At 35.6% G+C, this 14,904-nt stretch overlaps 1 protein-coding gene across 1 annotated transcript; it reads left to right on the top strand.

The window, feature by feature from the left end:
- Positions 1-840: 840 nt before the first annotated feature.
- On the top strand, positions 841-6,534 carry LOC125780200 (uncharacterized). Its single transcript, XM_049461997.1, has one exon. It carries the CDS (start codon positions 841-843, stop codon positions 6,532-6,534), a length of 5,694 nt encoding a protein of 1,897 aa, XP_049317954.1.
- The last annotated feature ends 8,370 nt before the right edge of the window (positions 6,535-14,904 follow it).

Raw genomic sequence — 14,904 nt, 5'->3', positions numbered from 1 at the left:
AGTTAATAAACTTTCCTCATCTCACTGAAGTGGACATAAATCCATAACGGCAGTTAATTTGCAAGAATTCCACAACCTAATATTTAAGTATCAAGTCGATTTTCTTATATAAACACATTTATCAATCGATAATGAGTTGCTTCAAATCGTTATATTCACATATTTAAGTTAATTTACCTTCTTCATCGCACTGAAGTGGACATAAATCCATAACGGCAGTTAATTTGCAAGAACTCCACAACCTATTATTTAAGTATAAAGACGATTTTCTTGTATAAACACATTTATCAATCGATAATGAGATGCTTCAAATCATTAAATTCACATATTTAAGTTAATTAACCTTCTTCATCTCACTGGAGTGGACATAAAGCCATAACGGCAGTGAATTTGCAAGAATTCCACAACCTTATTGTTACGAACGATCTGGCAGCATGACTCACGTAATCCTCGTAAGTCCTACTTGCTTACGTATGAACCGACGTGGCGTGCTGTGATTGGTCTAATAAGCAAAGCGGGAGCAATTATTTTAAGTCCTATTTGCTTACGCATAAGCTAACGTGGCGCATTCTGATTGGTCCAATTGGGAAACCGGAAGCAATTAGTATATTTAGCAAAGTAGGCAATGGGAAGAACGATCATACCGTCGATAACGTTCAGAGGGTGCAGTTGAGACTAAATTTTTTAGTTAACCATTGATTTTTTTGTTAACATTGAATAACCTTTAAATTCGGTATTAAATGTTATATCAGTTAATTGCAAAAAATTTCTCGCATTTTTATTAACATCTTAAAAAATTTATTGCACCCTCTTCGCGCACTACATTTAACGTAAATTATAATGTCGCGCGCGAATAACATAGAATCGCCTGCTGCACCTGCCAATTTCGTTCTAGGTCCTAATTGTGCTGCAGCCGCTAATCTCACCACCTCAACAAGTTTTCCAATTGTGAGCAACCTGGAGGATAATAGTGATCGGGCTGCTAATCAGCGCATTCCTGTGACACACGCCGAGAGTTCGAACGCAGGCGTATCAAATGCAGCTCCTCCAAATGGAAGTCGGGTGTATACAGTATCACCCCAACAAGCACATCTACAAGAAAATGAAATCATAAGTCCTGTTCACTCCTCAAATTCTTTTGGTTCACTCGGTCTCCGCCGTCGCGCCGAGTTGCTACAAGAGCAAAGTGAAATCCTACGACAGAGAGAGGCTTTATTAAGAGAACAGCATAGTTTTTTGGATCGCTTAGACGCAATGGGTTTTGATGACGACTTGGACGAAAGGCAATATTCAATTCCTAGGATCTCAACCAGGTTGAGGGATGAGGCGCTTCTTCCACCCCAAATGCTGCAGCTGCCGCCACAATTTGTGGCACCATTTAATATAACTGCTCCTGTTCTAAGCGGTAATATCACGAATAGCGGGTCCTCACTACCTAACAGTATTCCAACTGGAATATTAACGGGTCAACAAGGTGAAACTGATATTCAAATACCGGTTCTTCAATCGTTATTGAACCGAATACAGTCACTTGAACAGCAGTTGCGACGGAATTCAACACTCAATCCAGAGACTGTTTTGCCACAACCAGGTCATACAACATTTCCGACAGCTGGGCGCGTTAACAGCTTATCGTTTGGTTCTTCAACTTCTCGCCGATTGACTCGGGAGCAAGTTGCTTCTCGTAACAGCCTTACTAAAGAATTACCCAAATATGATGGTAAACCCAGCGAGTGGCCGATGTTTTATGCCGCTTACAATCAAACTACAGAGGTTTGCGGATTCTCTGACGAAGAGAATCTGCTAAGACTGCGACAGGCGTTGGAAGGTCCAGCGCTAAAGGCTGTTAAAAATCTGCTATTGCACTCTTCATGCGTCAATCAAGTTATGGCCACTCTTCAAATGAGATTTGGTAGACCCGAATTGATCATCAGTGTTCTACAACGCCAAATTTGTGAACTACCGCCACCATCGGAGAGCCATTTGGAATCTATAGTCGATTTCGCCGTAGAAGTGCAAAATATCTGTACAACGATGTCAGTATCTGGTCTGACTGGTCATTTGAACAATCCCGAATTTGAACAGCGGTTGGTTTCGAAATTACCTGGGCTTTTACCAGCATATTGGGGAATGCATAAGCGGAGCTTAACAGCATGCAATCTACAAAACTTCAGTGATTGGCTCTTTCAGTTGGCTCAAGGTGCCAACTGCGTTATCGTTCCAAAGGATTCAATACGTGAGCGCAAACGAGGGGCACTTAATCATCATTTCAGTTCGGTAAGATGTATCGTTTGCAATGGAAGTTGTAGTGAAGTTTTTAATTGTGCCTCTTTCAAGGTAATGCCACGAAATCAAAGGTGGCAAGTTGTTCGTAAACTAAAATTATGTCGTCGATGTTTGAAAACGCATTCGATGAATAGATGTAATTGGGTCAAACCTTGCGGCGTTAAAGGATGCACACGCAGTCATCATCCACTTTTACACAACTCGGAACTCGTTCAAACTGTGGCTACGAAAGCGTCAAGTAATGTCAAAATGCTAGCCAGAGAGCATTCTGCCAACATTAACGCGCATATAGCAACAGGGGAAAGCACACTGTTTCGAATACTACCAGTAGTCATACACTCTGGTCAGGAAAGTGTATCAACGTACGCCTTCATAGATGATGGCTCATCTCTTACACTCATCGACGAAGAGCTTTTAAAACAGCTGAATGTAAGAGGAACACCGCAACCACTCTGCATACGTTGGACTGGCGACACACATCGGTACGAGAACGAGTCTGTTGTAGCCGACCTGACTATATCGGCTCTAAATGGGCATAGGCAATTTTCTCTTAAAGGTGTTCGCTCTGTGAAGAAACTCCAGTTGCCTACTCAATCGCTCGACGCTAACAAACTACGATTACAATTCAAACATTTGAAAGGATTGTCATTGCACTCTTATTCAAACGCCACTCCACAACTGCTGATAGGCTTAAATAACGCGGCTCTTGGATCTCCAATAAAATCCATATATGGGGGAGAGAATGGGCCAATTGCAGAAAAATCTAAGTTAGGATGGACCTTGAAAGGGTCGATGCAAAAAGCCGGCGCCGATCCCATACACCACGTTTATCACATCTGTGATTGCTCTGCTCAAGCTGAACTGCTTGAAATCACCAAAGCGTACATTTGCCTCGACAACTTAGGTGTGTCAACCAAACCTGTTGCCTTGATGTCTAAGGAGGATGAGGTTGCTTTGGAGCAACTACAAAAATTCACCGTTCGCACTGGAAGTCGTTTCGAGACCAGCTTATTGTGGAAGCACCCAGACATTGAAATTCCCGATAGCTTATCAATGGCCCTATTTCGGGCGAACTGTCTACGGAAAAGGATGCAACGAGACCACGATCTCGCTGAAACTCTTCACACAAAGATACGCGATTATATTCAAAAGGGGTATATCAGACGTTTAGGACCCCTCGACTCCGCCGTCAAAAAATATTGGTATTTGCCGATTTTTGCAGTTACCAATCCCAATAAACCAGGAAAGGTTAGACTAGTCTGGGACGCAGCTGCTAAGGTAAATGGAGTGTCCCTAAACAGCATGCTGCTGAAAGGCCCAGACCTAACAACTCCTCTACACTCGGTGCTCTTTAAGTTTCGACAAAAGAGATTTGCAGTGACAGCCGATATAGCTGAAATGTTTCACCAAGTTCGTGTACGACAAGAAGACCAAAACTTCCTACGTTTTCTTTGGTATGAACCAAACGCTAATGAGCCGACTACATTTGCAATGACAGTGATGACGTTTGGGGCCACATGTTCACCAAGCTGCGCGCAATATGTAAAAAATAGGAATGCAGAAGATTTTCAAGAAAAATTTCCTCTTGCTTCAAAGTGCATCACCGAAAATCACTACGTAGACGATATGTTGGTAAGTGTGGACACCGAAGAAGAAGCTATTAAATTAGCTCAAGACGTTCGTCATGTCCATGCACTTGGAGGCTTTCATTTAAGAAATTTTTTGTCCAATTCGAGTCGGGTATTATCTGCCCTAAATGAGAATCCGCTCGATGAGCTATCTCTCGATCTTGATCGTGAACTGCCTACTGAAAAGGTTTTAGGCATGTGGTGGATTACGTCTAGCGACCATTTCGCATTTCGCGTGTCCGCTAAGTATAGAGATTCTGACATATTTCTTCATCAAAGGCGGCCTACTAAGCGCGAGGTTTTGAGTTTGGTCATGACTATTTACGATCCTCTCGGACTCATCAGTTTCTACGTGATATATGCAAAGGTTATCCTACAAGAGATATGGAGAGCTGGATGCGACTGGGATGTTCCAATCCCTGATGATCAATTTGCCAAGTGGTTAAGATGGCTGAAACTAATTCCGAAAGTAGAGAGTCTAAGAATTCCAAGATGCTATATGCGAACTGTGTTTGGCGGAGTTCCACAAATCGAATTACACACGTTCGTTGATGCAAGTGAAACTAGCTATGCAGCAGTTTGTTACCTTCGATACTCGTATGGCGATATGGTTAGCTGTACAATGATCGCAAGCAAAACAAGGGTGGCGCCATTGAAGCTAATATCTATACCTCGTTTAGAACTGAAAGCAGCACTTTTAGGTGCTCGCCTCGCCAAACATGTTATCGAATCGCACTCAATCCACATTGATAAATGCGTTTACTGGTCAGATTCCCGAACGGTATTAGCGTGGCTACGATCCGATCACCGTCGCTATAAACAATTTGTAGCCTTCCGGGTTAGCGAAATTTTAGAGCTGACCGACGTCAACCAATGGCATTGGGTTCCAACTGAGGAAAACGTTTCCGACGAAGCAACCAAATGGAATGGTGATCCAGACTTTTCTAATGACAGTCGATGGTTTAGAGGGCCATTATTCTTGTACCTCTCGCCTGACAAATGGGTTATGTCTGACGAATTGCAATGCATTGCAACTGAAGAACTGCGTCCACAATTTACTGGCTTTCATCACCCAACCTCAAAACAGCATCAGGTAGTACCAGAACCACTGAGATTTTCAACTTGGAACCGTCTACTTCGTGCAACAGCTAAGACAATGTATTGTGTTCGGGTCTGGCTAAGCATTATTCGAGATAATCAACCTGTTGGTAATGGACCAACTACTGAAGATTTTCGTAAAGCGGAATGTTATCTTTGGAGAAAGGCTCAAGACGACAACTTCGGAGACTCTATCGCATCTCTAGAAGCCGGAAAGCCAGTTGACAAATCCAGCAATATTCTGAAGCTATCACCTTATCTGGATGATCACGGCGTTTTGAGAATAAATGGTAGAGTTAAGATAACAGGGCGACCAGATCAAGTATTATTGCCCTCAAATCATCATGTTACGTACCTTATCATTAACCACTTCCATGTAAAGTATCATCATGGAAACTTGGAAACAGTGGTGAATGAGATAAGGCAGTTCTATTGGATTATAAAACTACGAACAGTGGCCAATAAGATTCGACGCCTTTGTCAGTATTGTAAAAACAGAACATCTCAACCTCGGCCACCTATGATGGCCTTTCTGCCCGCCTTCCGGACCTCAGCATTTATTCGACCGTTCTCCTACGTAGGCGTTGACTACTTTGGTCCACTCCTAGTTACGGTCAAAAGAAGTACCGAAAAGAGGTACGGAGTATTATTTACCTGCTTAACAACCAGAGCAGTGCATCTTGAAATCGCATACTCGCTCTCGACAGACTCCTGCATTCTAGCTGTACGTAATTTTATGGCGCGCCGAGGTAGTCCGGTAGAAATATGGAGCGATAATGGTACAAACTTCAAAGGTGCTGAGAAGGAGTTGAAGTTAGCATTTGATCTGGTAGATAAAAATCTTATCACAAGAACCTTTACTTCTGCTGCAACCAACTGGCGTTTTATACCACCCGCTTCGCCACATATGGGCGGAGCGTGGGAACGATTAGTTCGGTCAGTAAAGCAAGTGCTTAAACAAATTTTGACAACTAGCCGCCCCAGTGATGAACTCCTTCGTGCAGTCTTAATGGAAGCGGAAATGACGGTTAACTCTCGGCCATTAACTTATATCCCCATCGACCACGAAGAGGAAGAAGCACTCACTCCTAACCACTTCTTGTTAGGTAGTTCCAGTGGAGTTAAACCAATCGCGGAACCAGTTACTGAGAACATTTTATTGCGTCGTAACTGGCAAACATCGCAGCAACTAGCAAGCGCCTTCTGGAGACGTTGGATAGTGGAGTACTTGCCCACCATAACCAAGCGAAGCAAGTGGTTTACAGATGTAAAGCCAATCGAAGTCGGTGATATAGCGTACATAGTTGATCCTAGTAACCCCCGGAACTGCTGGCCTAAAGGCAAAGTGATCCAAGTACGAAAGAGTGAAGATGGAAAGGTTAGAAGCGCCACTTTGAAGACAGCCTGTGGCATCTTTGAGAGACCTGCCGCCAAAATAGCCGTTCTAGATGTGATTAATTCGGTACACCCTGATCAGCAGGATATACCGGGGGGGAGTGTTACGAACGATCTGGCAGCATGACTCACGTAATCCTCGTAAGTCCTACTTGCTTACGTATGAACCGACGTGGCGTGCTGTGATTGGTCTAATAAGCAAAGCGGGAGCAATTATTTTAAGTCCTACTTGCTTACGCATAAGCTAACGTGGCGCATTCTGATTGGTCCAATTGGGAAACCGGGAGCAATTAGTATATTTAGCAAAGTAGGCAATGGGAAGAACGATCATACCGTCGATAACGTTCAGAGGGTGCAGTTGAGACTAAATTTTTTAATTAACCATTGATTTTTTTGTTAACATTGAATAACCTTTAAATTCGGTATTAAATGTTATATCAGTTAATTGCAAAAAATTTCTCGCATTTTTATTAACACTTATGTTTAAGTACAACGACGATTTTCTTGTATAAACACATTTATCAATCGATAATGAGTTGCTTCAAATCATTATATTCACATATTTAAGTTAATTAACCTTCTTCATCGCACTGAAGTGGACATAAATCCATAACGGCAGTTAATTTGCAAGAATTCCACAACCTAATATTTAAGTATAAAGACGATTTTCTTGTATAAACACATTTATCAATCGATAATGAGTTGCTTCAAATCATTAAATTCACATATTTAAGTTAATTAACCTTCTTCATCGCACTGAAGTGGACATAAATCCATAACGGCAGTTAATTTGCAAGAATTCCACAACCTTATGTTTAAGTACAACGACGATTTTCTTGTATAAACACATTTATCAATCGATAATGAGTTGCTTCAAATCATTAAATTCACATATTTAAGTTAATTAACCTTCTTCATCGCACTGAAGTGGACAAAAATCCATAACGGCAGTGAATCTGCAAGAATTCCACAACCTAATATTTAAGCATAAAGACGATTTTCTTGTATAAACACATTTATCAATCGATAATGAGTTGCTTCAAATCATTATATTCACATATTTAAGTTAATTAACCTTCTTCATCTCACTGAAGTGGACATAAAGCCATAACGGCAGTTAATTTGCAAGAATTCCACAACCTAATATTTAAGTATAAAGACGATTTTCTTGTATAAACACATTTATCAATCGATAATGAGTTGCTTCAAATCATTAAATTCACATATTTAAGTTAATTAACCTTCTTCATCGCACTGAAGTGGACATAAATCCATAACGGCAGTTAATTTGCAAGAATTCCACAACCTTATGTTTAAGTACAACGACGATTTTCTTGTATAAACACATTTATCAATCGATAATGAGTTGCTTCAAATCATTAAATTCACATATTTAAGTTAATTAACCTTCTTCATCGCACTGAAGTGGACATAAATCCATAACGGCAGTTAATTTGCAAGAATTCCACAACCTAATATTTAAGTATAAAGTCGATTTTCTTGTATAAACACATTTATCAATCGATAATGAGTTGCTTCAAATCATTAAATTCACATATTTAAGTTAATTAACCTTCTTCATCGCACTGAAGTGGACATAAATCCATAACGGCAGTTAATTTGCAAGAATTCCACAACCTAATATTTAAGTATAAAGACGATTTTCTTGTATAAACACATTTATCAATCGATAATGAGTTGCTTCAAATCATTAAATTCACATATTTAAGTTAATTAACCTTCTTCATCGCACTGAAGTGGACATAAATCCATAACGGCAGTTAATTTGCAAGAATTCCACAACCTTATGTTTAAGTATAAAGACGATTTTCTTGTATAAACACATTTATCAATCGATAATGAGTTGCTTCAAATCATTAAATTCACATATTTAAGTTAATTAACCTTCTTCATCGCACTGAAGTGGACATAAATCCATAACGGTAGTTAATTTGCAAGAATTCCACAACCTAATATTTAAGTGTAAAGACGATTTTTTTGTATAAACACATTTATCAATCGTTAGTGAGTTGCTTCAAATCATTATATTCACATATTTAAGTTAATTAACCTTCTTCATCGCACTGAAGTGGACATAAATCCATAACGGCAGTTAATTTGCAAGAATTCCACAACCTTATGTTTAAGTAAAAAGACGATTTTCTTGTATAAACACATTTATCAATCGATAATGAGTTGCTTCAAATCATTATATTCACATATTTAAGTTAATTAACCTTCTTCATCGCACTGAAGTGGACATAAATCCATAACGGCAGTTAATTTGCAAGAATTCCACAAACTTATATTTAGTATAAAGTCGATTTTCTTGTATAAACACATTTATCAATCGATAATGAGTTGCTTCAAATCATTAAATTCACATATTTAAGTTAATTAACCTTCTTCATCGCACTGAAGTGGACATAAAGCCATAACGGCAGTTAATTTGCAAGAATTCCACAACCTAATATTTAAGTATAAAGACGATTTTCTTTTATAAACACATTTATCAATCGATAATGAGTTGCTTCAAATCATTAAACTCACATATTTAAGTTAATTAACCTTCTTCATCGCACTGAAGTGGACATAAATCCATAACGGCAGTTAATTTGCAAGAATTCCACAACCTTATGTTTAAGTATAAAGACGATTTTCTTGTATAAACACATTTATCAATCGATAATGAGATGCTTCAAATCATTAAATTCACATATTTAAGTTAATTAACCTTCTTCATCGCACTGAAGTGGACATAAATCCATAACGGCAGTTAATTTGCAAGAATTCCACAACCTAATATTTAAGTATAAAGACGATTTTCTTGTATAAACACATTTATCAATCGATAATGAGTTGCTTCAAATCATTAAATTCACATATTTAAGTTAATTAACCTTCTTCATCGCACTGAAGTGGACATAAATCCATAACGGCAGTTAATTTGCAAGAATTCCACAACCTTATGTTTAAGTACAACGACGATTTTCTTGTATAAACACATTTATCAATCGATAATGAGTTGCTTCAAATCATTAAATTCACATATTTAAGTTAATTAACCTTCTTCATCGCACTGAAGTGGACATAAATCCATAACGGCAGTTAATTTGCAAGAATTCCACAACCTAATATTTAAGTATAAAGTCGATTTTCTTGTATAAACACATTTATCAATCGATAATGAGTTGCTTCAAATCATTAAATTCACATATTTAAGTTAATTAACCTTCTTCATCGCACTGAAGTGGACATAAATCCATAACGGCAGTTAATTTGCAAGAATTCCACAACCTTATGTTTAAGTATAAAGACGATTTTCTTGTATAAACACATTTATCAATCGATAATGAGTTGCTTCAAATCATTAAATTCACATATTTAAGTTAATTAACCTTCTTCATCGCACTGAAGTGGACATAAATCCATAACGGCAGTTAATTTGGAAGAATTCCACAACCTTATATTTAAGTATAAAGACGATTTTCTTGTATAAACACATTTATCAATCGATAATGAGTTGCTTCAAATCATTAAATTCACATATTTAAGTTAATTAACCTTCTTCATCGCACTGAAGTGGACATAAATCCATAACGGCAGTTAATTTGCAAGAATTCCGCAACCTTATGTTTAAGTACAACGATGGTTTTCTTGTATAAACACATTTATCAATCGATAATGAGTTGCTTCAAATCATTAAATTCACATATTTAAGTTAATTAACCTTCTTCATCGCACTGAAGTGGACATAAATCCATAACGGCAGTTAATTTGGAAGAATTCCACAACCTTATATTTAAGTATAAAGACGATTTTCTTGTATAAACACATTTATCAATCGATAATGAGTTGCTTCAAATCATTAAATTCACATATTTAAGTTAATTAACCTTCTTCATCGCACTGAAGTGGACATAAATCCATAACGGCAGTTAATTTGCAAGAATTCCACAACCTAATATTTAAGTATATAGACGATTTTCTTGTATAAACACATTTATCAATCGATAATGAGTTGCTTCAAATCATTAAATTCACATATTTAAGTTAATTAACCTTCTTCATCGCACTGAAGTGGACATAAATCCATAACGGCAGTTAATTTGGAAGAATTCCACAACCTAATATTTAAGTATAAAGACGATTTTCTTGTATAAACACATTTATCAATCGATAATGAGTTGCTTCAAATCATTAAATTCACATATTTAAGTTAATTAACCTTCTTCATCGCACTGAAGTGGACATAAATCCATAACGGCAGTTAATTTGGAAGAATTCCACAACCTTATATTTAAGTATAAAGACGATTTTCTTGTATAAACACATTTATCAATCGATAATGAGTTGCTTCAAATCATTAAATTCACATATTTAAGTTAATTAACCTTCTTCATCGCACTGAAGTGGACATAAATCCATAACGGCAGTTAATTTGCAAGAATTCCACAACCTAATATTTAAGTATAAAGACGATTTTCTTGTATAAACACATTTATCAATCGATAATGAGTTGCTTCAAATCATTAAATTCACATATTTAAGTTAATTAACCTTCTTCATCGCACTGAAGTGGACATAAATCCATAACGGCAGTTAATGTGCAAGAATTCCACAACCTAATATTTAAGTATAAAGTCGATTTTCTTGTATATACACATTTATCAATCGATAATGAGTTGCTTCAAATCATTAAATTCACATATTTAAGTTAATTAACCTTCTTCATCGCACTGAAGTGGACATAAATCCATAACGGCAGTTAATTTGCAAGAATTCCACAACCTTATATTTAAGTATAAAGACGATTTTCTTGTATAAACACATTTATCAATCGATAATGAGTTGCTTCAAATCATTAAATTCACATATTTAAGTTAATTAACCTTCTTCATCGCACTGAAGTGGACATAAATCCATAACGGCAGTTAATTTGGAAGAATTCCACAACCTAATATTTAAGTATATAGACGATTTTCTTGTATAAACACATTTATCAATCGATAATGAGTTGCTTCAAATCATTAAATTCACATATTTAAGTTAATTAACCTTCTTCATCTCACTGAAGTGGACATAAATCCATAACGGCAGTTAATTTGCAAGAATTCCACAACCTTATATTTAAGTATAAAGACGATTTTCTTGTATAAACACATTTATCAATCGATAATGAGTTGCTTCAAATCATTAAATTCACATATTTAAGTTAATTAACCTTCTTCATCGCACTGAAGTGGACATAAATCCATAACGGCAGTTAATTTGCAAGAATTCCACAACCTAATATTTAAGTATAAAGACGATTTTCTTGTATAAACACATTTATCAACCGATAATAAGTTGCTTCAAATCATTAAATTCACATATTTAAGTTAATTAACCTTCTTCATCGCACTGAAGTGGACATAAATCCATAACGGCAGTTAATTTGGAAGAATTCCACAACCTAATATTTAAGTATAAAGACGATTTTCTTGTATAAACACATTTATCAATCGATAATGAGTTGCTTCAAATCATTAAATTCACATATTTAAGTTAATTAACCTTCTTCATCGCACTGAAGTGGACATAAATCCATAACGGCAGTTAATTTGGAAGAATTCCACAACCTAATATTTAAGTATATAGACGATTTTCTTGTATAAACACATTTATCAATCGATAATGAGTTGCTTCAAATCATTAAATTCACATATTTAAGTTAATTAACCTTCTTCATCGCACTGAAGTGGACATAAATCCATAACGGCAGTTAATTTGCAAGAATTCCACAACCTAATATTTAAGTATAAAGACGATTTTCTTGTATAAACACATTTATCAATCGATAATGAGTTGCTTCAAATCATTAAATTCACATATTTAAGTTAATTAACCTTCTTCATCGCACTGAAGTGGACATAAATCCATAACGGCAGTTAATTTGCAAGAATTCCACAACCTTATGTTTAAGTACAACGACGATTTTCTTGTATATACACATTTATCAATCGATAATGAGTTGCTTCAAATCATTAAATTCACATATTTAAGTTAATTAACCTTCTTCATCGCACTGAAGTGGACATAAATCCATAACGGCAGTTAATTTGCAAGAATTCCACAACCTAATATTTAAGTATAAAGACGATTTTCTTGTATAAACACATTTATCAATCGATAATGAGTTGCTTCAAATCATTAAATTCACATATTTAAGTTAATAAACCTTCTTCATCGCACTGAGGTGGACATAAATCCATAACGGCAGTTAATTTGCAAGAATTCCACAACCTTATCTTTATGTTCAACGACGAGCTTCTTGTATAAACACAATTATCAATCGATAATGAGATGCTTCAAAGCATTAAATTCACATATTTAAGTTAATAAACCTTCTTCTTCGCACTGAAGTGGACATAAATCCATAACGGCAGTTAATTTGCAAAAATTCCACAACCTAATATTTAAGCATAAAGACGATTTTCTTGTATAAACACATTTATCAATCGATAATGAGTTGCTTCAAATCATTAAATTCACATATTTAAGTTAATTAACCTTCTTCATCGCACTGAAGTGGACATAAATCCATAACGGCAGTTAATTTGCAAGAATTCCACAACCTTATGTTTAAGTATAAAGACGATTTTCTTGTATAAACACATTTATCAATCGATAATGAGTTGCTTCAAATCATTAATTCACATATTTAAGTTAATTAACCTTCTTCATCGCACTGAAGTGGACATAAATCCATAACGGCAGTTAATTTTCAAGAATTCCACAACCTAATATTGAAGCATAAAGACGATTTTCTTGTATAAACACATTTATCAATCGATAATGAGTTGCTTCAAATCATTAAATTCACATATTTAAGTTAATTAACCTTCTTCATCGCACTGAAGTGGACATAAATCCATAACGGCAGTTAATTTGCAAGAATTCCACAACCTAATATTTAAGTATAAAGACGATTTTCTTGTATAAACACATTTATCAATCGATAATGAGTTGCTTCAAATCATTAAATTCACATATTTAAGTTAATTAACCTTCTTCATCGCACTGAAGTGGACATAAATCCATAACGGCAGTTAATTTGCAAGAATTCCACAACCTTATGTTTAAGTACAACGACGATTTTCTTGTATAAACACATTTATCAATCGATAATGAGTTGCTTCAAATCATTAAATTCACATATTTAAGTTAATTAACCTTCTTCATCGCACTGAAGTGGACATAAATCCATAACGGCAGTTAATTTGCAAGAATTCCACAACCTAATATTTAAGTATAAAGACGATTTTCTTGTATAAACACATTTATCAATCGATAATGAGTTGCTTCAAATCATTAAATTCACATATTTAAGTTAATTAACCTTCTTCATCGCACTGAAGTGGACATAAATCCATAACGGCAGTTAATTTGCAAGAATTCCACAACCTTATTTTTAAGTATAACGACGATTTTCATGTATAAACACATTTATCAATCGATAATGAGTTGCTTCAAATCATTAAATTCACATATTTAAGTTAATTAACCTTCTTCATCGCACTGAAGTGGACATAAAGCCATAACGGCAGTTAATTTGTAAGAATTCCACAACCTAATATTTAAGTATAAAGACGATTTTCTTGTATAAACACATTTATCAATCGATAATGAGTTGCTTCAAATCATTAAATTCACATATTTAAGTTAATTAACCTTCTTCATCTCACTGAAGTGGACATAAATCCATAACGGCAGTTAATTTGCAAGAATTCCACAACCTTATATTTAAGTATAAAGACGATTTTCTTATATAAACACATTTATCAATCGATAATGAGTTGCTTCAAATCATTAAATTCACATATTTAAGTTAATTAACCTTCTTCATCGCACTGAAGTGGACATAAATCCATAACGGCAGTTAATTTGCAAGAATTCCACAACCTAATATTTAAGTATAAAGACGATTTTCTTGTATAAACACATTTATCAATCGATAATGAGTTGCTTCAAATCATTAAATTCACATATTTAAGTTAATTAACCTTCTCCATCGCACTGAAGTGGACATAAATCCATAACGGCAGTTAATTTGGAAGAATTCCACAACCTAATATTTAAGTATATAGACGATTTTCTTGTATAAACACATTTATCAATCGATAATGAGTTGCTTCAAATCATTAAATTCACATATTTAAGTTAATTAACCTTCTTCATCGTACTCGAGTGGACATAAATCCATAACGGCAGTTAATTTGGAAGAATTCCACAACCTTATATTTAAGTATAAAGACGATTTTCTTGTATAAACACATTTATCAATCGATAATGAGTTGCTTCAAACCATTAAATTCACATATTTAAGTTAATTAACCTTCTTCATCTCACTGAAGTGGACATAAATCCATAACGGCAGTTAATTTGCAAGAATTCCACAACCTTATATTTAAGTATAAAGACGATTTTCTTGTAAAAACACATTTATCAATCGATA

The sequence above is a fragment of the Bactrocera dorsalis genome, unplaced genomic scaffold (genome assembly GCF_023373825.1).
Source record: "Bactrocera dorsalis isolate Fly_Bdor unplaced genomic scaffold, ASM2337382v1 BdCtg198, whole genome shotgun sequence".
NCBI classification, from domain to species: domain Eukaryota; kingdom Metazoa; phylum Arthropoda; class Insecta; order Diptera; family Tephritidae; genus Bactrocera; species Bactrocera dorsalis.
Note: the sequence above shows the minus strand (reverse complement) of the source record. Positions and strands in the feature narration are given on the sequence as shown.